This window comes from Arachis hypogaea, chromosome 4, assembly GCF_003086295.3.
Source record: "Arachis hypogaea cultivar Tifrunner chromosome 4, arahy.Tifrunner.gnm2.J5K5, whole genome shotgun sequence".
Taxonomy (NCBI): domain Eukaryota; kingdom Viridiplantae; phylum Streptophyta; class Magnoliopsida; order Fabales; family Fabaceae; genus Arachis; species Arachis hypogaea.
This window is the reverse complement of record NC_092039.1, coordinates 123,590,568-123,615,573: the sequence shown is the minus strand read 5'-3', so window position 1 is coordinate 123,615,573 and position 25,006 is coordinate 123,590,568. Positions and strand designations below refer to the sequence as shown.

Here is a 25,006-nt window from a genome sequence, read left to right as displayed (position 1 = left end):
TCAAGTTTTCAACAGTTATATAGAATACTAAGGTATGATTATACCTACATAACAACTAAATGGAAACTTATCATTATCTTCTTAACTACTACTTACCAACTGCTTAAATAGACAAATGCAAAATTAATATGACTACAAAATATGAACAAACTGTTATTAAAAAAAGAGATACCCTCTTCATTTTTTATTTTATTTTTTCTTTTTCCAGTTTTACATTGCTAACTGTCAGCTAATCAACTAAAAGTATATTACAGTAATTATAGTGTTTCAAAAAGTGTTGCTAAAATAAAAGTTAACGTTTTTTTATTGTTAAACAATATTTTTTAAAAAGTGTTGCTTAAAAAAAGTACTACCAAAATGAAAAAGAAGATGTGACTTTAATTTTAACAACTCTTGCATAGTCATCATAGCCACCATAGCAGTCTTACTAGAATCCACCTTCATTATATTACATATATAGCTTTTCCACTTCAAATTATTTCTAACAATGTTGGCTGCATTTTTCATTTTCTTGTATATTTTGTCACAGAAAATGTCACTGATATATCTTTTAAACAACAAAGAATATGTAGTTCTGCACAATGCTCATGTCTCAATCTGGATTAATTTAAAGTTAGTTGGTAATTGGTTGTTCAATTATTCACAACAAGAAGAGGTTACAATGCAAAGTTAGAAACACATAAATTGGTAGCATTTGTCATTCAAAAGTGTTAGGTACACATCTATCTTAAGTGATGTGTGTCTCACATCTGTTTATATGTGACAAAATTAAATTGTGGTAACAAATATAAGAACTTAAGGTGATGATGAATGTGAATTTAAAGTGTACAATTGCTATTTCTGTCTTTTCAAACGAAAAATATCAGACAAAAATTTATCATGATTCTGACTTGTTACAAGGTACAACACAAAACTTAATTTCTATTAATCTCTTAACTTCTATTTCTCTGAATTTAAGAATGTTACAGAAAAATATGTAACTACAGGAGTTGCACCAAAGCATAAACCTGGAACTCCATTTTTCCTCATCCAATAAGGAAGTAACTATTTAATGAAAAATTGTTTGTAATAATATAGTTTTAACACTAACAACCCCCTGCAATGCAAGGTAGTGATGGAAGCCCTTAGCATTCATCATCACTGATCACAAGCATAGGTATTTGGTCATTATTACTAAGGTCAATCTTGTTCAATCTAAGACAGCATAGCACCTTCTCTGGAAGCTCTTCTTGTTTCTGTGCCTGTTATTCGAAATTTGAAGAGAATGGTAAATGTCTGTTGAAAGCTAATTCATCAAGTAGTGCTACAAAGTAGGTTGCATTATCTCAAAATGTAACATTCAAGTTCCTTAAACTCATGCTGGAAATCTTCAAGTTAGATTAGTCAAATTCCTGATAACAGGGTTCGGAAATTGGTGGCAATGCAAATATCAAAAGAAAAAAACTATGTCTACCAATTGCGATTATCACAATGTCTTTGTGTGCTAGTTGGATTATTTTGAAACTCATGGCAAGTTTGAAAATCATAGATATTATTTAAAAGTTGTGAAGCCAAACATAACAAAATAAAGAAGGAAAAAATAGGTTAACATAACAGGGTACCTGAATGGTTAAGCCTAGATCAAGAATGCCATCTTTCAAACGATCTCTGAATGAATCAAGTCCTTTCCTTGATATGTAGCTAAAACGATGTATGTCAAGATCAATCTCAAAGTAATTAGGACCCTGTTAGGAAGAAAATAAACAAGAATCAATTCATGTCTATGTGCCAAGGTGAGTAAGCACTTATTACTTATATATGTATTTCATGTTTTATAAGGTAATGATGCTGCAAGACATTGATATACAAGTTATAAACTCTTCGTAGTTGCAATTTAGGTCCGCAAATCGAGTTTACAAGTAAATTTCTATGATTCACATTAACTTAAGCTCTACGTTTAGGAAAACTATTGAGTTTGATGACATTGGTTAAGGATCCTTACCTTGTAAAAGTTGTGTTGGGGGCGAGAGAGAACAGGTTTTCCATTATAAGCATTTACTAACTTATTTTCAGCAACACTCAAATTCATTTCCTCAGGGTTGGCAAGTCCTACCATGATCTTTAGTCTTTCTCTGAAAGGTACACTTGATTCTTTTGCAAATCCTTTCACCTTTTCCATCTCATCATCAATGAATTTCTAAAGCATAAATTGGAAAATATGGAACAAAATTAATACTTTATTTATTGTAAAGCATTAATATATTAATATATTGTGTCAGTTAAATTTTATAGTTGTTGGTAATAAGATAATAGCATTGGAAATCTTGAGATACCGTTATGCTTTCTTGAAACTGGGAAGAAATGTTTTCATCAAGAGTCTCGTTAAGCTTGAAGTACAACACAAGACTCAGTCCTTCTCCATCACTATCACCAAGGAACATTGCAGCTGGATATGTAGGCAACTGCACAAAATGCACATAATATATCATATGATGGATGAGAACATGATACACATTTCAATCAATACCAGTGCTGAAAATGTCTAATAATATTGAACAAACTGAAAAGGTTTTATACCTGAATGTTTACAATAAGAAGTTGGGGAATTTCCCCATTGGTTGCTGTCACATTTGGAAGCTCTAAGTATTTGGCAATATGATGTATCTTTTTGGGACAGAAAAATAGATCCACACCAATTGGAGCATATGGACTATAATTTATTGCAGGAGACTTTTTCTTATCCCTGGAGAGTAGGAAGTTCAATCAAATTGAAAATTTGTAATGGGAGTATGTATCTATGTATATCATCAAAGAAGGACAAAGTCAACAACATACTTGAAATAGTTTTCGCCACGGAGCTCAAACGTTGAGGGTAGAATTTCAGACCAGCATCCTGGAGATGGGTTTTCTCCATTCTGGCTTGGAATTGTGTCCCCTGCTCGCGGACGACGCAGATATTTTCTTGATTGACCTGCATACAGATTCAATATTAAGGACTTCAATCAGCAACAGATTTTAGAGTTGCTAGTAGCAAACAATATACAATTTTAGGCCCAAAAGAATTTAAAAGTCGGTGGTATTCAAAAGATGTATTTCGTTTTGCAAATTTCTCTAGATGTCATCTCAAATTGTTGAAAATTCAAATGTTACAAACTCTTGTTGTTCTTAGTCAGTCATATTGATGCACGGAAAAGCAAAGTATTTTGACACTTACCAAGATCAGCTGCATTCTCAACATCACAAGATGGCTGTTTGAAAGAAAGCTTGAAAAGTGTTGACAGCTTTGATTGGGATTGGAGACCCTTGAAACTGACAGAAGGTGCCAACTGATGAAGGCTTAATCTGTGTGCAGTATCTTGAACCTTCTCATCTTTTAAACCTGTTAATAGTTAAGCTTCCATTATTAGAAAGGGAAACTCAAAAACCTTGTGTACCGACCCACGATAAGACCAAAAATTTTTGCTTATACCTGGGTTAACTCCATCAACTTTAAGAAAACTTTCATGATATTCTTCATATTGAGATTTGTTATCCATAAAACATGATGATCTTTCAAACTGGACCACTTGGCCACATGGGATATTGCCTACCACTAATGGAAATCCATCTGAACATAAAACCCCCAACACAAGGAAAGAAAGAAACCAGAATCAGAATGAAGCCAAATAATAACAATAATTTATAGACATAAAGTAACTTTATTGCCTAAATTCAAAACAAATGCCTTCCACAATGAACATGATCTCAAGTCTAAACATAGAACAAAAAAGGATAGAAAATCTTAGCATAAGACCACCTTTGGAATTTTAGCATGTTAATAAGGTTGTGTGTGGATATTGTTTCAGGATCACGAATTCATTTCGGTAAAAGAGACTGATACAAAGATAGACAAAATGCTTCTGTTCTAGAACATATTTTTTCTACTGTATTTTGTGTCAGGAGATAGTTTTCAAATAGGGCTTAACGGATACTCATTGATTACCTCCATAGACACTAGTGTAGTCATCATCTGATTCAGATTCCAGAATACTGGCAGAATCAAAATAACATTCTTCTTGGCAAATTACTGCAAGCAATGAAACAATCACAAATCATTCTGAATTTCAGGTTGAAAAAGAAAGGGAAAAAAGTGAAAATAGGAAAGTCAGGAAAAGACTATATACCATGTGAATCAGCACCATATTGGCTATGGCACAATTGAACTTGAGTAAGATGGAATGCAGAGTTTGAAACTTCAGAGCGCTTGCAAGTAGTTTTCGCGCCATTTTCGAAGTCCATGTGAACAAATTCACTCAGAGAATAATCCATTACACGCGCCCCTCCATTGCTAATCCTCTTTTTGGTGCCATTAATGGCCGGATTCGAGATCTTCCGACTACGTCTTACTATTGTTCTATGGAGCTTCTTTGGTGCTTGTATTGCATCAGAAGGAACTGAAACACAACTTCCCATTCTGTCTCGTTTGAAATGGTGAAACTCTGAATCTGCACAGAACATATATTTGACAATGCAAACTTTAGAGAATTCATATCAAAGCAAAGTTAGGAAACAAAACAAAAACAAAATCTCATTGAAACATTTTATCAGTAACCTTGCGTGTGATAAAATGTGCAAACAAATAATATGATTGGAGGTTGCTTCTAGGAGATGAAAACAATGATGAAATTCAACACCATACAAAGCAGAATTAAACTATATATATATATGGTTCATAAATAGGCATCATGTTTTGACTTTTGATAGGTCTGAGTTTCAAGGAACCTACTATTGTCTCCTTCTAGGAAGAGGGTAAAGGGTCATAATTGAGAGACAAAGAATAATAATGAAGACATATTAACAACCTTCAAAAGAGAAAGAGAAAAAGATATGTACTAAGAAAAGAACAAAAGAGAGGAAATTATATATATAATTATTTATGTTTATGTACAATGCATCCGTGCACAAAGAATTTTGTGTTATGGAAAAGAAATTAAATTGTTTATATAATAAAAACATATTGGAATGTGAAAAATTGAAAATAGTAGCTCCAGGGCTGAAGAATATGCAGAATTCTGAAACAGTGAAGAAGGAACAAGACAAGGACCACATCAAAATCTGAGGCATCATCTTTTGACTAAAATGTATAAACAAAATATATACCAGAAATCTTTATTGTCATTATTATTATTATTATTATTTGTGCATCATATTATTCAAGCTCCAAATAAATACAATGAAACCAAACAAATCCATGAATAGATAAAATAATAATAAGTTACATACCTAATTTTTTATATGAAATTCAGAGATGAGAGATGAGTAGGTATGATGTTGAATCTTCTCCTCTCCCTCTATGCAACAAGAGAGGGAGAGGATGCTGCAAAAAAATCAAACAGCACCTTCCTCTTTCTTTCAAATAATTATTATACAAACAAGAACACCCTAATCAATGTTGAGTTGAAGAAACAAAACCTAGTTGTTTGTTTATTTATTTATTTATATACACATCAAAGGGATACATATGAAACATTAATTAGTAAATTAGTATAAAATGATAGCTCTTTAATTATAATATTTCGATATGTTCTCCTTGAGTTTAGGCCTTTCATGCAGTAATGGCTTATATACCTGGCAGGAACTTAATCTGTTTTTTTAATTATCTGAATTTGGATTATCTTGATATCTCGTTTTGCTTAATTATACCTTGATCACGTGATCATCTTTTACTTGATATTTTGACTTTATCTATATATATACAGTGCATGTATTAAGAATAGTAGTGTGCTGCATGGCTAAAAAACCAGAAGAGGAATTTAGCTTCTTTATAACTAACGTGTTTAAAGTCAATTAAGAGTTTAAGACTATATATATATATATATTGTAATGTTAGGGTTGACAAAAAAAACAGCCTAAATTTGTTTTATTTAGTATTTATTTATGAACATGACTAATAAATATATCATTTTTGATCCGTACGTGACCATCAATAATTTATACCTGTATTTGCAGAAATTTTACGCATAAGAAGTATATAGTTTATATCTATATTTATTAAAATTTATACAGATAAATTAATACAGTTTGTATTTATATTTTTTAGAATTTGTATACATAAATTAATAAAATTATTTGTTAAAGATAATATAGTATTTATATTAATCAAATGATGATAAAAAATACTAAAAAATTACTTACTCTAAAAAATTTCCTTTATTTATATTATTACAAAATACATTAAATAAAATTAAAAATAATAAACTTTGATAATTTTTTACTAATATTTTTTTATTATCAAATATTTACCCCATATATATATATATATATATATAGTGGTTTAACCTATGATCATTAAATGATATATAATTTATATAATAAGGAGGCAGAAGCACATGATGATGCTGGCCAACAAGATAATCATGCATGCATGTAAGTATAAGCTAACCAGGTCGTACTTTTGTGAATAAGGATCTGTCTTTCACATGCAACAGCACTAATCACACGTGCACCAACACGCACTCAGAGAATTTATTTTAATTATTTATTTATTAGTCCTTAATTTTAATTTGTGGTTTTTTTGTATTTTCCTCAATTAAAATCTAATAAATTCTTGTTAGGATTGCTCTCTAATAGATAAAGTTTGTAAGGTCACTTTAGTATATTGAAAATTAAAATTTTAGACTTCTATTTATATTTAGTTATTAATTCCTATTAGATTATGAAAATTTAAGTAAGATAGATTATTATTAGGATTCGAATCAATAAATAATTTTAATTTTTTATTTATTAAATGATACATAATCAAACCACTGTATATATAAATAAAATATAAAATAATTAATACGATTATACTTATTTATGTGTATATAACTTACAAAGTAGATAATGAAATAAAATTTTCTAATGAACTAAACATATCCTCATGCATAGGGGTGTAAGTTATCGAATCGGATCGAAAATTATCGCAAACCGAACCAAAAATTATAACAACCGATTTGAAAATTGAAAAAATCGATTTTTTTTTGTTTTTCTGACAAAATTGATCGATTCGGTTCGGTTTTCAGTTGGTTCGATAGAAATCGAACCGAACCAAACCGAACTGAAGATATGCATCCATTTTAATATTTTAACCATTTTAATCTTTAACCTAATAACAAAAATCTCCAACTCCTAACCATTTTAATGTTTTACTCTTATTATTTTAGTTTATTGACTATTTTGAACTTCTAATTATTGTGATTCATATTTTGCTCATCAAAAATTAGAAATTAAAAAAATTGACCAAACCAAACCGCTGTTAATTCGATTTGGTTCAGTTCGATTATTGTAAAAACAGCAAACCGAACAATTGTGTATTTGTAAGAACCAAATATATCAGTTCGATTAGTTTTTAATCCAAAACCGAACCAAATTGAACCGATAACACCCCTGCTCATACATAATGTATAAACTCTTACAAAAATACTTACAAATTACTTACTAAAAGTTTTCTTAAAAATTCAAATTTATTGCACTTTTGAAATATATTTCGAATCCGTACCGGATATACCACCTAGTTACTTTATTTGTATTCGTTGCATGCTTAACAGTACAGTATATTTTTGCACTCTATGTATAGTAGATTTTTCTTGTTTGACCATGCTTTGCTTGTACTCATATATAGGTCTCTGCTAGCTTAATTATTTACAAGACACTTGATTGATCTAATCAACAAGTAACTACTATGCATTATAAAATCCATGGTGTGGTTATTACTCATGCGAATAATGAAACAAATGATATTTATAATGAAGTGAAGATCATATATAATTGTCTTTATATAAAATTAATAGTTAAAAATTATTAAATAATAATTTAATTAAATATATTAAATTATTTAATAATTTTTAATTAGCAACTTCATCACATGATATGTAAATTTTCACTTTATAATAATCACCTAACAACAATGTACAACAAAGCTTTCAGAAACTAAATGTAGGTCAGTAATATCATTTTTAATTATCTAACCTAGGTGTTCATGTAATTAAATTGTGGAATTAGATACCAACATGTTAGATGTAGTACGTAGAAGATAGAAGAGAAACTAATCTGATATGGTTAGTTAGTTGGAGAAGAATTAAGTTTGTTACTTTGTTAGAATTAGTTGATCAGTATTGATAAACTAATAAGCTTACATTCAGTTACAGATTAGTTAGAGAGCTAATCCATACGATGCTATATAAGAAGCATTACTTCACTGTAAGAATTAAACACAATTATTTTTTTTTTTAAAAGAAATAAGCTCAACATATTGAGTGGAGCGTACAAGAAACACAAATAGATTTTAGTAACACCTATGTCGTCATCTCTGGTATAGCCATCAACAACATGAGTTACTTTGACACCAATCCTTAGAACAACAAAACAAACTAGCAACACAGTTCACTACATCTGTTGCCTTGTTCTGAAAAATATACTCGTTTCTACATCTCCATATATTCTATATAACGGAGAAAAATCCCACTAACCATGTTTTTCGCGCGTCTTTCCTCAAGGGCATCATCCTCCAACTCTCAAAGTGCTCCTTTATAGATCCTGGGATGCTCTATATATGCACGACCCACATAACTGAACCATGCGCACCACACCTGCCAAGTGTACTCACATGTAACAAATAAATGTTGTACAGTTTCAATATTCTTGTTACACATGACACAAACATTATTACTTCGTTCAATGATGCCCAAGCTACTTAATCGATCCTTTGTATTAACTCGACCTACAAGTACAAACCATGTAAGTAGCTCTACTCGAGTAGGTACTAGACCTTTCCAGATTCCATTTGTGAATTTAAAGCTGAGGATATCTTCTGTTACAGTTTGTACCTGTATAACCTGCACAAATGAGTTAGTAGTATAAACACCTTCTTTATCAAACTTCCACACCACTCTATCTTGTTTCCCTTCTATTAATCTCACAGCTTGCAAGATGTCAAGCAGTTGGTTCAAACTGTCATTCTCCCATTGGCGGAGTTCCCTCCTTCACTGAAAGTTCCATACCCACTCAATCCCATCCCAAAACCCACATTCCTCGGATCCTTTGTTATTTGAAATCAAGTAGAGCCTCGAAAAGGAGTCTTTTAGCTTTTCTGACTGTAAGCATGTATCTTCCCAAAATCTGGTTGATCTGCCATCACCTACTTCCATAGCCAGACTGTCAATCATCTTTTGTCTGATATGTTGCTCCTTTATTTGCAGATGACAGATATCTCTCCACGGGCCTCCTTTTTCCGGTACAGTTTGGATAGACAATAACTGTCTAGGATTCAGATCATTGCAGGAGCACACAACTTTCTTCCACAAAGGACACTCCTCCTTAGAAAATCTCCACCACCACTTAAAAAGTAAAGCGGTATTGCAGATCATCGCATCTCCCACACCCAGCCCCCTAGCTTCTTTGGTGCTTGTATTAACTCCCACTTTACAAGAGCTAGTCCAGGTCGTCCATCATCCTTCCCCCAGAAGAACCTCCTTTGCAATGAGATTTTTTTTTTTGCCACAGTAACTGCATTTTATACAGGCTCAAATAGTAAGTAGGTAGACTATTGATTAATCACTGACTTGATGAGTACCAACTTTCCTGCTTTACTGAGCACCTTTGCTTTCCACAGACTAAGTTTCTCTTCCACTTTCTCTATTACTGGTTTTCATGTTTTAACTAGCCTCGGGTTTGCTCCTAACTCAATACCTAGGTACTTCACTGGTAGCCTCGCCGCCTGGCATCCTAATAATTGGCACATGCTACCCACCCACTCTTGACTACAATTCACCGGTATCAAATTGGACTTGTCAAAGTTAATACTCAAACCTGACATCACTTCAAAGCACCTTAAAAGTCTTTTGAAATTTCTGACTGTCTCTTCTTCCGACAGACAGAACAATATAGTGTCATCAGCAAATTATAGGTGTGATAACTCTATATTATCCCTCCCGACTAAGAGAGGGGTGATCCTCCTATTCCTCACTGCCATCCCTGTCATCCTGTTCAAAACATCTACAACCAGAACAAATAGAAATGGTGATAACGGGTCACCTTGTCGAAGACCCCTTTCCATCTTGAATGGCTTCGATGGTGCCCCGTTAACCATTATGGAGACAGATGTTGATCTGATGCACTATGTGATCCACGCCCTCCATCTCCTACCAAAACCCATCTTTTCTAGTACAATATCAGCGAAGTTCCATTTGACTCTGTCATAAGCTTTCTGGAAGTCCAGTTTGATGATTGCAGATGCCTTCTTATTCAGTTTTAACCATTGTACAGTCTCACATGCTATTAATGCACCATCATGTATCTGCCTTCCCTTAACAAATGCACTCTGTGATTCCCCAACTAACCCCGACATCACACTTCTCATCCTTCTTGTCAACACTTTTGATATGACCTTGTAGACGCACCCAACCATGCTGATTGGTCTAAGATCCTTTATCTCCTTCGCGCCCACAAACTTCGGAGCCAGCGCTACCCAAGTGACGTTGGACTCTACTGGTAACCTTGCCGTCTCAAAGAAACTCAGCACAGCTTTAGTAAATTCCGCTCCAATCTCCTCCCAACACCTTTTTATAAAGTTCATGTTATATCCATCACTCCTCGGAGCCTTAGAAGATTCACACTCCCAGACTGCATCCTTTACTTCCTCTTCTGACGGTAATACCTCTAGTGCTTGAGCTTCCTCTAACTCCAACCGATTTACTAGGCCATCCCAAAAACTGATGTTTGGCGAGGCTTCCTGGTGGTACAGGTTCCTGTAAAGTCTTTAGTGGCTATCTTGATCCTTGCGTGATTCCTTACTAATCTTCCATTAATCACTAAAGAGTCAATCCGGTTGTTCCTTCTTCTTGATGAAGCAATATTGTGGAAGTATCTAGTATTCCTGTCCATCTCCTTGGCATGCCTAGATCTAGATATTTGCTTCCAGTGTATATCTTGTCTTTTATACCATACCTCACAACATCTTACCAGCGCATTCTTTCTTGCTTCTGTTGTACCATCATGTCCACCGTTGCTAACTATATCGTCCACTTTCTTTATCTCGTCCTCAATCTTTTGTATCTTCTCAGTTATGTCTCTAAAGTACTGCTTGTGCCATCTACTTAGAGGCTTTGATAGTGCTTTCAATTTTTCTAAAAACTGTACATCGCCCAACCCCCTCCATTCTTCCTTTACCATCCTTAAGAAACCTTCATGCGTGAACCACAAGTCTAAGCTGTGGAATGGTTTTGGACCCTGGACTATTCTTCTATCTTCCATTATCAAAGGACAGTGATCTGATAAGCCTCTCAAACCTCCTCTTAGTCGCGTGTCCGGGTACGCGTCTAACCACTCCAAGTTAACCAGACTTCTATCAATGCTACTGCATGACTGACCTCTGAACCATGTAAACTTGCGATCATTAAGTGCCAAGTCCACCAATTCAATGTCATTTATCCAGGCTTTGAACTCTTCTGCAGAAGCTGGCAAACTAGTCGCCCCTTTCCTTTCCTCGATGTGCACAATTTCATTGAAATCTTCCATGTAGCAAAAGGGGATTTGACATTGTACACAATTAAGCACAATTATTATCGTGAATAATACTCTCACTTTTGTTCACATTTTCTCTGAGTGCTTTCTCTCTTTTCTTATTCTGCTTCTGATCTCACTCTTCCTCACCTTCATAGTCTTCGATACCTTTCATGGTATTAGAACTCCAATTCTGATCCATACCTGACAAAAGCAACACACACACTTTTACCGTTATGAGCACAAAAGCAACAATCAACACTATTTCCTTTAAGCTTGACGAGAATAATTTTGTGCCTTGAAGACGTCAGGCCCTAACATTCATCAAATTGAATCGACTCAAAGATCACCTCAATCCGAAGAAAATTTCAAAGAGATTCAACACGGAAGAAGATTGGGATGAAGAGATCGAGTTGAAAGTGTTCAGCGATTGAAAACATGATGAAGATCAATTTCTCGTCTCATGGTTCTTCGTATCCATAGATCCAGGACTTGCAAGTCAAGTGGCCAATTGTGAGTTTGCTCATGAGATCTGGTATAAACTTGAAGATTACTTTGCAAAACAACTGAAATCAAAGGTAAAACAACTAAAAGCACAAATTAAATCTATCAAATTGCAAGATTCGGTAGTGGAGTATATGACAAAGATTAAGACGGTGACAAACACAAACACACTCTTTGCCCTAGGTGCGCCTCTTACCAGTAAGGAGTTTGTTGAAGTCGAGACACAAGGCTTGAATGAGGAGTACAGTGCCTTCATCACCATGATTAATTCCAAGTCTGATACGATTACCAAAAGCAAAGTTGAAGCACTACTGATGAGTCAAGAGGAACTGGTTGAATGCTTTAAGAAAACAATAATTCGAACTGCACACGTGAATCTAGCACAAGGAGCTGAAGCACGAGCTCACGCTCAGAACAATGGTGGTTACACACTGAAACAGACTTATCAATCATGCTCTTACTCGAATTTGCAGGGGCAAGCCAGAGGTCAAGGATTTTGTGGTCGATTCTGAGGTAGAGGCATCCGTGGTGGTAGATGTAGCTTCTACGGCAATAACAAACCACAATGTCAGCTTTGTGAAGATTCTAATATGAACAATAAGAAAATACAGAACAAGAAAGAACCAACAACAAGGAAAGGAAATAAGAAAAACTGAAAATGTAGAGAACTAGTATTGAAGTGAACAATAAGTATTCGAAAGAGTAAAGTTTACAGTACAAAAGTAAAGTGTTCTGCCTATTAATATATATATATATATATATATATATATATATATATATATATATATATATATATATATATATATATATATATATATATATATATACTTAGCTCACTCACATAAAAGTATATTGCTAGTACCAAAGTCACACCAGTTGACAGTAACCACAACGAATTACCTCAATCTTGATTTAATTATTAATCAATCTTGATTTTCTTGTTTGTTTGTTAAGCAATTCTGATGCTTTAGTGTACTGTCACTAACAACCCCCCCCCCCCCAAATCAATCTTGATTTTCTTGTTTGTCTGTTAAAAAATTCTGATGCTTTAGTGTACTGTCACTAACAAGATTTGCGATCGAATTGGACACATTGTGTAGGAGTGCTACCATTGATTTAACCAAAATTTTCAAAATCCTCATGTAACAGCAACAAATCTGCCTCCTTTTCCTTCAACCTCTTTCCATCAGCCTCAGCAAGCAAATGCACTACTAACAGCAGCTTCGCCGTGTACTCCTCTCACGGATAAGGCATGGTATCTTAATACAGACGTGTCACATCACCTTACTTTTGATGCGAACAATATGATTTCAGGCTTAGAGTATGAAGGCATAGAACAGGTGTTTACAAGTAATGGCCTAGGTATGAACATAAATAGAATTGGCAAAACACTCCTACTTACAGACTCTAACTCTCAATACTTTAGGCTGCTAAATCTACTTCATGTCCCAACTATCACCAAAAACTTTATAAGTGTAGCTAAATTCGCCCTAGACAATCATGTTTTCTTCGAGTTTCATTCATTTGACTGCTTTGTGAAGGCTCAGGAAACCAAGGAGATACTGTTAAAAGGATCACTTAAGGGAAGACTTTACACATTTGACAACATAAGTATGCTAGTCAAAGGAGTCCAGTCTAGTAGTAACTCACAGTTAAACCATGCCAAAAGCAAATTAAAACCACCAAAATTAACGAGTCATGTGTATACCACATTTACTCCTGCAGCTACTTTTACAAGTGACACAAGTAAAGTTAAAAGATAGATGATAATGAGTCTGGTTCCAGTAAATTGCTTGTTGATGAATCTGATTCAAGTAGAATAAGCAGTACTGATGTTCATAGGTATGACAGATTGGTTGTTGTTGAGTCTAATTTCAGTAGAATATGTGATGTTGATATTGGTAATAGTGGTACAGTGGCTACTAATAAGCCTAACTCAAGTAGTTTGTTGTGTAGTGAGACCAACACTAAGGAAGGAAATAAAAGTAGCGTAGTGAGTCTCCTATTTTTTATGTATGGCACAAGCGGCTAAGGCATCTAGTTGCAAAAATTATAGAAGTTGTGTTGAAATGTTGTAATCGTGATATATTTAGTTTAAATAAAATAGCAAGGCCAGTTGTTGAACCTCTATATGCAATGCATGCTGTTAAGAAAAACATTATAATTTACCATTCTCTGAGTCCAAAATAGTGTATGGTGCACCATTGGAACTTGTATTTTCAGATATTCGGGGACCTGCCCCACTAACAAGCAGCTCTGGGTTCCGTTACTATGTTGTGTTTGTTGATGCCAAAACTAAATACACCTGCCTTTACATTCTCTAAAACAAATCTCAAGCTCTTCAAGCCTTTATCCAATACAAATTGTTGATGCAAAACAAGACTAATCATCATATCAAAACCGTTCAAACAGGCAATGGAAAAGAATTCTTATCCCATAACTTCACCAAGTTCTTGATAGAAAATGGCATAGCACACAGATTAAGTTGCCTGTACACACACCACAGCAAAATGGAAGTGTCGAACAAAAATACCGACACATTACCGAAATATGGTTCACCCTCTTATCTCAAGCCTATATGCCCTTAAAGTTCTGGGACGAGGCATTCCTCACATCAACCTCACTTATCAATTTACTACCCTCCCCCAACACAGGTATGAAGGCACTCTTCGAACTCATCACTAATAAACCACCAGACTACTAGTTTCTCAAGAGTTTTGGCTGCTCATGCTTTCCTCAATTAAGACATCACACCACCAATAAGTTTGAGTTTAAAACTCATAAATGTGTCTTTTTAGAATACTCACGCCTTATAAGGGGTATAAATGTCTATCTCCCTTTGGAAAATCTTTTATTTCACAACATGTTTTGTTTGATGAGTCTGAATTTTCTTATTCCTCTTTGTTTGCCACTAATACTTCCCAGCCGTGGGCAATTGTTCCCCATACTACAGCCCATCCTTATCTCAATCCATCTTAGGCAACCATCTTTATCCCCTGTGACAGCACCTACACCACCATTGTCTCAATCCTCTTTTTCGCCAACTCCTTTTTACCTTGTCACTCAAAGTCAGGAGTCTAACATTAATTCTACTTGTGTTGATATTTGTCCATTATTTATAGATACTGGTTTTTGTACTTCTACTATTGTGTTTTCCTCTAGTAATATAGGGTCAGTGATAAACCACTATTTTATGGTTTATCTTGTGCTCAATTGAGTGGTTTTTATCAAGCCTTTGCACACTTATTCATACTATTTGCATGATTTTACAATTCCTTCCCAGAATTTATTCTATGATTGAAAACTTGCTTCCTAGAGTCTTTAATTTGTGTATTTTAATCATCTCTTATTACCATTCGATACCTTGATATGTGTGTTAAGTGATTTCAGAGTTTAGTCAGCTGATGAATCAGGAATTAGAGCTGGAAGTGTTCCTAGCAGCAACACTTACAATGTGCATCCCATGATAACTTGCAACAAGTTGGGGATCTTTAAACCCAAGACCTATGCAGCTAATGTTAAGCCTTCGGTGGTCGATCTGTCTCAGGTAGATCCCGAGTCTGTGGCCCAAGCCCTCTCCTCTCCACATTGGAAAGCAGCCATGGACGAGGAGTTTGTAGCACTGCAACGGTGCCAAACATGGAAGCGCGTTGCGGTTATGCCAGAAATGGAGACCATTGGGTGCAGATGGGTGTTTCGAGTTAAGAGACATCCGAATGGCAGTGTTCAAAAATATAAGGCACGTCTCGTTGTGAAAGCTCTTTCTTCAACGAGAAGGCTTTGATTATGACGAGGTATTTAATCGTGTGGCTAAGCCTGTGACCGTCTGGATTGTTTTAACTGTGGCTGTGTCTCATGGTTGGGCAGTGTGACAATTTGATTTCAATAACGCCTTCCTCAATAGTGATTTATTGGAAATGGTTCATATGACCCAACCCAAGGGATATACAACGAGTGCCGGTATGGTGTGCAAGTTGGAGCGAGCATTGTACGGGCTGAAGCAAGCGCCTCGCACTTGGTATTTGAAGTTGAGTAGCACGTTGAAATCTTTTGGGTTTGATAGCACAACCTCATACCTTTGTCTCTTTGTCAAGCACTCTTCCTTGTCCACCATCTATCTTCTTACTTATGTCGATGACATTCTCATGACCGGGAGTGATCCAAGGGAGGTGAACTCCATTATTTTGCGATAAAATAGTATTTTCACACTAAAGGATCTTGGTGAGGTTAATTTCTTCTTAGGAGTTGAGGTAACTAAAATTGATACAGGGTCACTGGTGTTTAAATAGTCCAAGTACATTCAGAATCTTCTCAAGAGAGTTGCGATGTCAAATTCTAGACCCATGCCTACATCGATGGTGAGCAATCTTCGACTTGATTCTGACTGAGTTGCTGACCCTGTTGATAGGAGGTCAACGACGGGATATTGTGTCTATCTGGGTGCGAACCTCATCTGTTGGTCTAGTCTGAAGCAGGGCTTAACGTCAAGATCAAGTACTGAAGCTGAGTTCAGAGTGCTATCAGATGCACTGACTGACATCATTTGGGTGCAGAAGTTACTGTATGAGATGTGCCTACCTCCCAGTTTAGTTCCAGTCTTGTATTGTAACAATTAAAGTACTGTTCTCATGGCCAAGAATTCAACTTTTCATAGTAGGTCGAAGCACTTCGAAATTGATCTTTACTTTGTTCGTCACAGGGTCACTCAACAATTTGCCATGTTATGCACACTAAGCCAGTTTCTCATGATGCCTTCGATCCAAATTAAGGCTGGTTATTCAACCACCCTCAGTTTGAGGGAGGATGTTGAGTGTAGTAAAAGAAGATAGGAGAGAAACTAAATCCGATATGAATAGTTAGTTAAAGGAGAGCTAAATTTGTTACTATTAATTGATCAGTATTGATAAGCTAAATTGGCATTCAGTTACACGTTAGTTAGAGAGCTAAGCCCTATAATGATATATAAGAAGTATTACTTCACTATAAGAATTAAACACAACCATTATCACGAATAATACTTCCATTTCTGCTCACATTTTCTCTAAACTCTCTCTTTTTTCGCTCTGCTTCTGATCTTACTCTCCTTTACCTTCATAGTCTCTAATATCTTTTCTAACACTACAAAAAATTTTCGGAACAATAATCAACTTAGCAATCAAAAAATTAGTAATCAAATTAGCAACTAATAACACGTTAAGTAGTTGCTACCAAAGACTGAAAATATAAGTTGATATTTGGCGACAATTTTAAACAATCGTAATTTATTTAACAGCCAATTTTTACAACCAATTTAATAATAGAATTAGTTTGTCATTGCTTTAGTAATCCTTACTTAAAAATTAGTCGGTAGATAATTGTAATTTAACAACTAAAATTTTAACAACTAACGAATGGATTCCTAAATCGATTGCTATTTCTATAATTTCTTCCGGTGCAAGTTCTATCTTGATGCAATATGCTTGCTACCTTAAAATAATAAATCACATAATAACTAGATATCGTGCAAGATCCTTAATTTGCATTATCATCATATCATGTCACTCTACAATGCAACTTGAATTAATTTGCATATACTTTATGGAATATGGATGACCATTTTCCCAAGATTAACTATATGACAAGGTGTTAATCTATAAACCGTGAATTATATATATCTTTGAAATGGCATATATTCTTTATGAAAAATACACACTATATTTACCCACTTCACTTTATCACTTAAAAGAGTGAATTGATGAGCACTAACTCATTGCTCTCATCACTCCCTTCATGCCAGTCACATCTATCACTGCGTACAATTGCCATTTGCCACACTAAAATAACTAACAAAGAGCTAGGATTTTTTATTCGAGATTAGTTTTGATGCGCTGATAAAATAAAATATTTTATATGGTCGTATAATTATATATATCTATTTTTTGGATAGTTATTTATGTGATTAATATAAAAAAATAAAAAATAGTTATTTTTATTAATATAATATTATATAATTAAATATATGTGTAAAATTATTTTATATTAATAATATATTAAAATTAAATTCTTTTTAATCTGACATATAAAATTTTGTTTTCTAGTCATTAAATTATTATGCCCAAAATATTTATTTATCCCAATAATCAATATGTATACCAAATATGGATGGTTCGATTCTCACTTTTATTATAGAAAAGTGATAAAAGTTCAGACCAATTTTCATGAGTTGCATTGGTGCCACACAGAAAAAAAAAAAAAACTTTATTTTTTGTCTATTACCTTACAACATATGGCTCCGTTAATTAGGCTACTTATTAATTTGGTTTTTAATTAATAACATATCTTTTCCATGTCACTTTCAACGTCCTGGCCGGTTTTAAATCCCAAACGTCGTCTTCATCATTTCACTTTCACCAATCATTATCCTGTTTTCTTTTTCCTAATTTTCTTAACTAGCTTCCCTCTTAATTATTTACAAGAAAAGAATATAGAATCAATTTTTAAGATTTAGAATTTATAATTCAAAATAAAAAAATAATTTAAAAAAATTAATTAATATTAACTGAAAAAAATTGACTCCATAACATTATTTTTTGTTTATAATTTATAAGTAGATATAACGATGCCCAAACTCATTTGTCAGATCTCTTTGGCACACTTTAAACTTCTCTTTTGCATACAAACAAATTTAAATAGCTGTATTATTTTTCAAATTCTAATGTATAGAATTTGAGAAGAACACAATCTAGGTGTTTGATGAATATATAAGGCACAAATCATTAATTATTAAACTTATGATAGAGAATTTTAAATTTCCTTGACAAAATGTAAGTCATCTGTCCTAGGTAGTCCTTAAAATAAATCTCAAATTCAAGTTTAAATGTTTTAAAATTAAAGTTAAGTAAGGTATAACAATAAAAGGGTTAAAGTTAATCAAAAATAAAAAAAATAAAAAAGTTATATATATATATATATATATATATATATATATATATATATATATATATATATTTGAATGGTTCCAAATTGCACAACTCATATGTTTTTTTATTGAAGATAGAGAGACTTAAATCCACGATTTTTTAATTGAGTATAAGGAGACTATGTCATTTGAGTTATAATTCGTTGGCACACAACTCATATAAAAAAATAAAAAATGTTATACGCACCATTTATTTATTTATAAGTACTATTTTTTGTGTGTATATTTCTTTTTATATAATTTTTACTTTTGAGTTTTGATACTAAAAATAATTAATAAAAAATAGAAAACGATAAAATTTTTGTCTTTTATTCTATGCTGATCGATACAAGCATTGATGGTGGAAGAATAAGAAGAAGTAAAGCCAAAACTTTTTATTAGTCCACATCGCCATCCATTCTTCCCTTTCCCAATTCATCATTGCTCTCTGGTGATCGAGGGTTCTATCTCATCGTTTTAATATATCAGCTTTCATTTTTTGATTCACTTTATCATTCATTCCTTCTGTTCTATATTAATTAATAACTTAATTCTATGTTTGGTTCCTTAGTTTGTCTCCGTTTTTGGTCAACTACTTTTATAATATAAGTTCATATCCTTTTTTTTTGTTACCGATTATTAATTAGTGGTGTATATGTTTATATGATTATTTGATTTTGGTAGTAGTGGAGATAAAGGAATGGATGGAGGTGCAGAAATGTTTATTGGGAATTATAAATTAGGAAAAGTGATTGGACATGGATGTTTTGGTAAGGTTAGAATTGCTCAACATTTATCAACTGGTCATAAAGTTGCTATCAAAATCCTTAACCGTCACAAGCTCAACCAAATCAAAATGGAAGACAAAGGTAGTAGTCACACTATTCTATCTCTTCTTCCTTATACTATTTAACAATAAAAAGCCAAATATTCTTATATATTCAAAATTTGGTGCAGTGAGAAGAGAAATAAAAGTTCTAAGAGTGTTGATGCATCCTCACATCGTGCGGCTTTATGAGGTTGTAGAAACTTTAACTGACATTTATGTTGTTATGGAATATGCCGAATCTGGAGACCTCAATGATTACATAATCATACAAAAAGATAGATTGCCAGAGGATGAAGCTCGCAAATTTTTTCAGCAGGTAAATATATATATAGGATTGTATATTATATAGACTTCAATTTAGAGAATCGGATCGAACTTGTCACTTGGATTCGATTAATTGGTATTAGATCAATTCGGTTAAAAACAATCAATTAGTTAACCGTGAAATCGATGCAATTTTTTAGTAATTAATGGATTTAAAATAATTAGCATGAAATCACTCGTCTCAAAAGTTTAAATTAATAAGATAATGTATAATGAATAGTTATATTTCTAAATTTTTGGGGTTCATTAAGAATTAAATTTTAAATTTTTTAAATATAGAACTTTAATACTATGTGATAAAATTATTCATCCCAAAAATTTAAATTAGTAGAAAAAAGTAACATAAATGTTATATCTCTAATAATATTAAATCACAAAAAATCAATATTTTTAAAAAAAATTATATATTTTACACATAAATATATTATTTATCAGAATTTAATTAACTTTGATACACTCTCGGTGTAGAATGGTTTTACATATGTATTCAATTACATAATACTACATCAGTAAAAATAAATATTTTTCACATTGACTAAGTGAATGGTTATTCAAAAAAATAAATGTGATTGTATAAGGGTGTAAAATGCTTTATACTATAAATGAATCAAAATTAAACTCTATTTATTATATCTAGTTCCATTTCATTTGAGTCTTTTTGAGTCTCTATTTCTATCAATCTCATGATTTGTTCGATTTCAAAACTTAATTATTATATATGAATAACATTTTTGTTTGTGGTTATGGAAGTAGATAATCAGTGGAGTGGAGTACTGTCACAGGAATATGGTGGTACATAGAGACCTGAAGCCAGATAATTTACTTTTAAACTCTAAAGGTAATATCAAAATTGCAGATTTTGGGTTTTGCAACATCATGAGAGATGGTCACCCTCTTACTACAAGTTGTGGAAGCCCCCTCTATGCAGCTCCAGAGGTTTGCTTTACTTTCAAAATTAAACTTCTTAGTAATTTAATTTTAGTTAGTAAATGATATTGTCTCATTACTTTTTGAAAAATATATTTGACACAACTTTAATTCTTTGAAATGTATGCAATCTCAATTTATTTAGTGGTACATGAATGTATATAAGACTAAAATATTATTATATATGTTATGTGTAAATAAAAAATAGTTATTGAACATTTTTATATAAATATATAATTATATTATGTGTATATTATAAATTAACTATTAACTATATATTAAAATAAATTAAATCATGTAAATACATATAGTGGATGATTCCATAATTTATTTTTTGTGTGATAAATCATAGTATTTTTTATTAATACATGTGTTGTTTTATATATTTTTAATGTGTATTTTATATTTAAATATATATTTTATACAAATAATTAATTTAGTAATTAATTTTTAATTTAGTGTGAACTTAACATCACTACAAAAATTTTTAGCTAAACCAATATAACCCGTGTGTTTCTCATTAGAGATAGATTAGGTTGATATTATAGAAATATTTTAACAAATAATAAAATTAATATTAAATATACATTTGAAGGAATAATTTGTTGCTGTTGTTATTAAATTTTGAGTGATTATTAATTATTTTTATTTTTCAGCTCATATTTTGTTGGTTACACTTTTATGAACATGCAGGTTGTGTCGGGGAAACCGTATGCAGGACCAGAAGTAGATGTTTGGAGCTGTGGAGTAATTCTATACGCTCTTCTTTGTGCTCACCTTCCTTTTGAAGATGACAATGTTCCAAATCTCTTTAAGAAAATTAAGGTACTATATCTACTTTCTTTATGATCATAGTAACTAATTAATTAAGTGCAATAATAATAATAATAATAATGTTGTATCTAAGTTATTTTCTTATTATACAGTAGTCATAATATTGAGAATCGAACCCAAAAAATCATCTAATTTGATTCGGTTAATTAAGAATCGATGATTATATCAGTTCAGTTTAAGTAAGATAAAAAATTATTTAAGAATCAATCAAAAATTCAAAAAATTAGTTATAAAACAGTTTAGTCAATCGAATTGATGCAATTTTTTAGCGGTTAATCAATTTAAAATAATAAATGACAAAAAATCAAATTTTAAAATTTAAATATTTTATATATAAATATATTATTTTATTATATTTAATTTAATTCGAGTTAAATATTTAAATTATTGAAATTCTAATTCTACCAATTTGATTTTTAAAATATTGTATAATGCAGTTATTGAGGAAAAGAAAAATCGATCTCTGATTTTTTTGTATGCGGATATTTAAAATCCGAATACATTGATTTTTAGGTCTAATTTGTTCCATTTTAAAAATTCTTTTACATGTGTATCTGTATCAACTAGGTCAGTACAACAAGAATCACGTTTGATTTTTTTGTAGATCTAACAGACTTAAGTGAACATGAGAGATCAATATATCCAGATTTTGAAAAGATAAAAAAACTTAAATATACTTTTAAATTATCAAAAGACTTAAATTCTACGAAACAAAAAATCAAGAATCTATTTGTCCTTTTTTGGCTGTTATTTGAACCACGTAATTATAATTTTGATATATAGGGTGGGATATACAGTGTTCCTCGTCATGTATCAGGTGGTGCTAGAGATTTGATAAAAGGGATGCTGGTGGTTGATCCAATGAAAAGGTTGACTATACCTGCCATCCGTCAACACCCATGGTTTAGACTTCATCTACCTCCATATTTAGCTTTTCCACCACCACCTCATACCAACCAACAACAAAACAAGGTTTAATCTCTTTACACATTTTTGTTATCAGCCAATTGAAGATATTCTTGATAAAATCAACCAATTTATGATATCATTATTTTGTAGATTATTGATGAGGAAGTCCTTCAAGAAGTGGTGAATAAAGGATTCAACAAGAATCAATTGGTTGAATCACTTCAAAACAATATACAAAATGAGGGTACTGTAGCATACTCTTTGTTATTGGACAACAAGATATGTGATTCCAATGGCTACCTTGGACCAAAGTTTCAAGAATCAATGGTGAGCTTAATTGCTTTCCGAATAATAATTCTTTAACATATCAATTATGATATGTTTATAGTTTATTAATGAGTATTCGAATTGAGATTGAATGAGCTTGATTTAATTCTAAAAGCTAGTTCAAAGAGTGAGGGTTTTCTAAATTATATAGAGACTATATTTTAGATGTAAAACTTGTAATAATCAATTGCAGTCTTGTAATGTGACTTCTTAGGATTTGGATTTTAACCGCATCCTTTCAAGGGAAGTTGTTTCTTCCGTTGTTGGTCCCTGCTTTTCAAGATCTATGAACAATCCAAGAGTATCATTGAGACCACAGTTCTCTGTTGAGAGAAAATGGGCCCTTGGGCTTCAGGTAAGGGCTTTACAAACAACAATTATATTAAACTGATCAGTTATAGGAAAATTATCAGGGGTACTCACAAACATTGCCAGTTTTTTTAACCGTTGATTTTTATTAATATATATTATATATATTTTTTATAATTCAGATCAACGGTTAAAATAACTAAAACACCGGTGTTTCCGGTACACCTGATAACCTTCCTCAGTTATAATATTATTTTTCATATCAAAAGATGGCTGTCATAGTTAGTAAATATCATACTTATTAACTAATTTAAATTGCTTTAGTGGTGAGTTCATTAGTTCGCTTAAGTAAATGTTGGGAGTTCGAATATCGCCTTGTGCATGCAGTAATCCATTGGCCAGCGACAAATCTTTAAATAGAATTCTGATCCGCGACGAATTAGTCCTTAACTTCTTGGATTAGAGAATACCGTAGAAAACCAAAAACAAAAAATATCAGACTTTATCCTGAGTATTTTCTATTATTCCGACTTTGATGAAATACCAAAACTCATCAATTTGTATTGCAAACAAATTATATAAAGAATGGTATTTGCAAAAATAATTTTGATTTAACTACCTTGTAACCTAAAAATCTTAGGCTTAGTCCGGAACAAGATTCATGTACTTGTGTTTCAGAAATTAACATTATGTTTAATAAATTGTGACAGTCTGGTGCCCATCCTCGCGAGATAATAAGCGAGGTCCTTAAAGCTCTACGAGAATTACAAGTTTGTTGGAAGAAAATTGGGCATTACAACATCAAGTGTTTGTGGGTTAATAATCATGACTTTGGAGATTATGGTTCCAACAATGTTGACAATGATATTGCTACTTCCTCTGCTTCAAATGTGATCAAATTTGAAGTGCAGGTAATTAATAATAATTTGCCCTTCTAATCAAATTATTTTAACTTCCATGACATTATTATATATTCTCATCAAATGCTTATGTTGACATCATTATTTATCAAACAGCTTTACAAAACTGCAGAAGGAAAATATCTGCTTGATCTTCAAAGGGTTCAAGGTCCACAGCTTCTTTACTTGGATCTTTGTGTTGCCTTCCTTGTCAAGCTTCGTGTCCTCTAAAGTCTAAACTAATAATTTAACTTACTTATTTGTCATCATTCATGAATATAAATCATAGGAAGACAGATTGAAATATAAATCATACAATTCAAGACAAGTGTTTCGGTATGAGACTATAAGTATTGTATAAATAAAATAGCAATCGTGTTAGGTATATACTAAAATCAGCTATTAATATAAAATATTAAAAATAAATTAAATTTTTCATATATTTATAGTGGCTGAATTTAGTTTATACTTAATATTTTTGATAAAATAGTATAGTCTATGATAATGGTCAATAATCTTTTGATCAATATGTAACCAACATTGATAAAAAAAATTGTGTGAAATATTTGTTCAGGACAATAATGTGAATGTAAATTATCCTCATGGATGTGTGTAAACATGTGTTTATTATAATGGATTGTCCAAAAATTAATCAATTATTTGAAAAAAATTATTGACCTTCTAAATATTTTGTAAATATAAATTTAAATC

General features: G+C 32.2%; 2 protein-coding genes and 1 long non-coding RNA gene across 5 annotated transcripts; 1 reads left to right on the top strand and 2 right to left on the bottom strand.

The window, feature by feature from the left end:
• Positions 1-801: 801 nt before the first annotated feature.
• LOC112797816 (uncharacterized) lies at positions 802-5,381 on the bottom strand. 3 transcript variants are annotated; one of them, XM_025840914.3, is made up of 11 exons: positions 5,242-5,381; positions 4,143-4,463; positions 3,962-4,045; positions 3,449-3,586; positions 3,194-3,358; positions 2,815-2,950; positions 2,557-2,722; positions 2,313-2,441; positions 1,982-2,176; positions 1,602-1,724; positions 802-1,241 (listed from the first exon to the last, which is right to left on the bottom strand). In XM_025840914.3, the coding sequence occupies exons 2-11, from the start codon at positions 4,429-4,431 to the stop codon at positions 1,125-1,127; spliced, it is 1,542 nt and encodes a 513-aa protein (XP_025696699.1). In that variant the 5' UTR covers positions 4,432-4,463; positions 5,242-5,381; the 3' UTR covers positions 802-1,124. The 3 variants fall into 3 exon arrangements, with proteins under 3 accessions (XP_025696699.1, XP_025696701.1, XP_025696700.1); XM_025840916.3 differs by lacking the exon at positions 5,242-5,381 and adding an exon at positions 4,745-5,083; XM_025840915.3 differs by lacking the exon at positions 5,242-5,381 and adding an exon at positions 4,571-4,809.
• A 2,816-nt stretch (positions 5,382-8,197) lies between these two features.
• LOC140184508 (uncharacterized) lies at positions 8,198-12,707 on the bottom strand. The gene is made up of 2 exons (XR_011881509.1): positions 12,197-12,707; positions 8,198-12,028 (listed from the first exon to the last, which is right to left on the bottom strand). It is a non-coding gene; the product is annotated as an uncharacterized lncRNA (long non-coding RNA).
• Positions 12,708-19,344: 6,637 nt separating this feature from the next.
• LOC112794476 (SNF1-related protein kinase catalytic subunit alpha KIN10-like) lies at positions 19,345-24,732 on the top strand. Its single transcript, XM_025836481.3, has 10 exons — positions 19,345-19,388; positions 19,622-19,806; positions 19,895-20,082; positions 20,844-21,026; positions 21,711-21,842; positions 22,635-22,823; positions 22,911-23,087; positions 23,302-23,442; positions 24,107-24,307; positions 24,413-24,732. Exons 2-10 carry the CDS (start codon positions 19,638-19,640, stop codon positions 24,524-24,526), a joined length of 1,494 nt encoding a protein of 497 aa, XP_025692266.2. The 5' UTR covers positions 19,345-19,388; positions 19,622-19,637; the 3' UTR covers positions 24,527-24,732.
• The last annotated feature ends 274 nt before the right edge of the window (positions 24,733-25,006 follow it).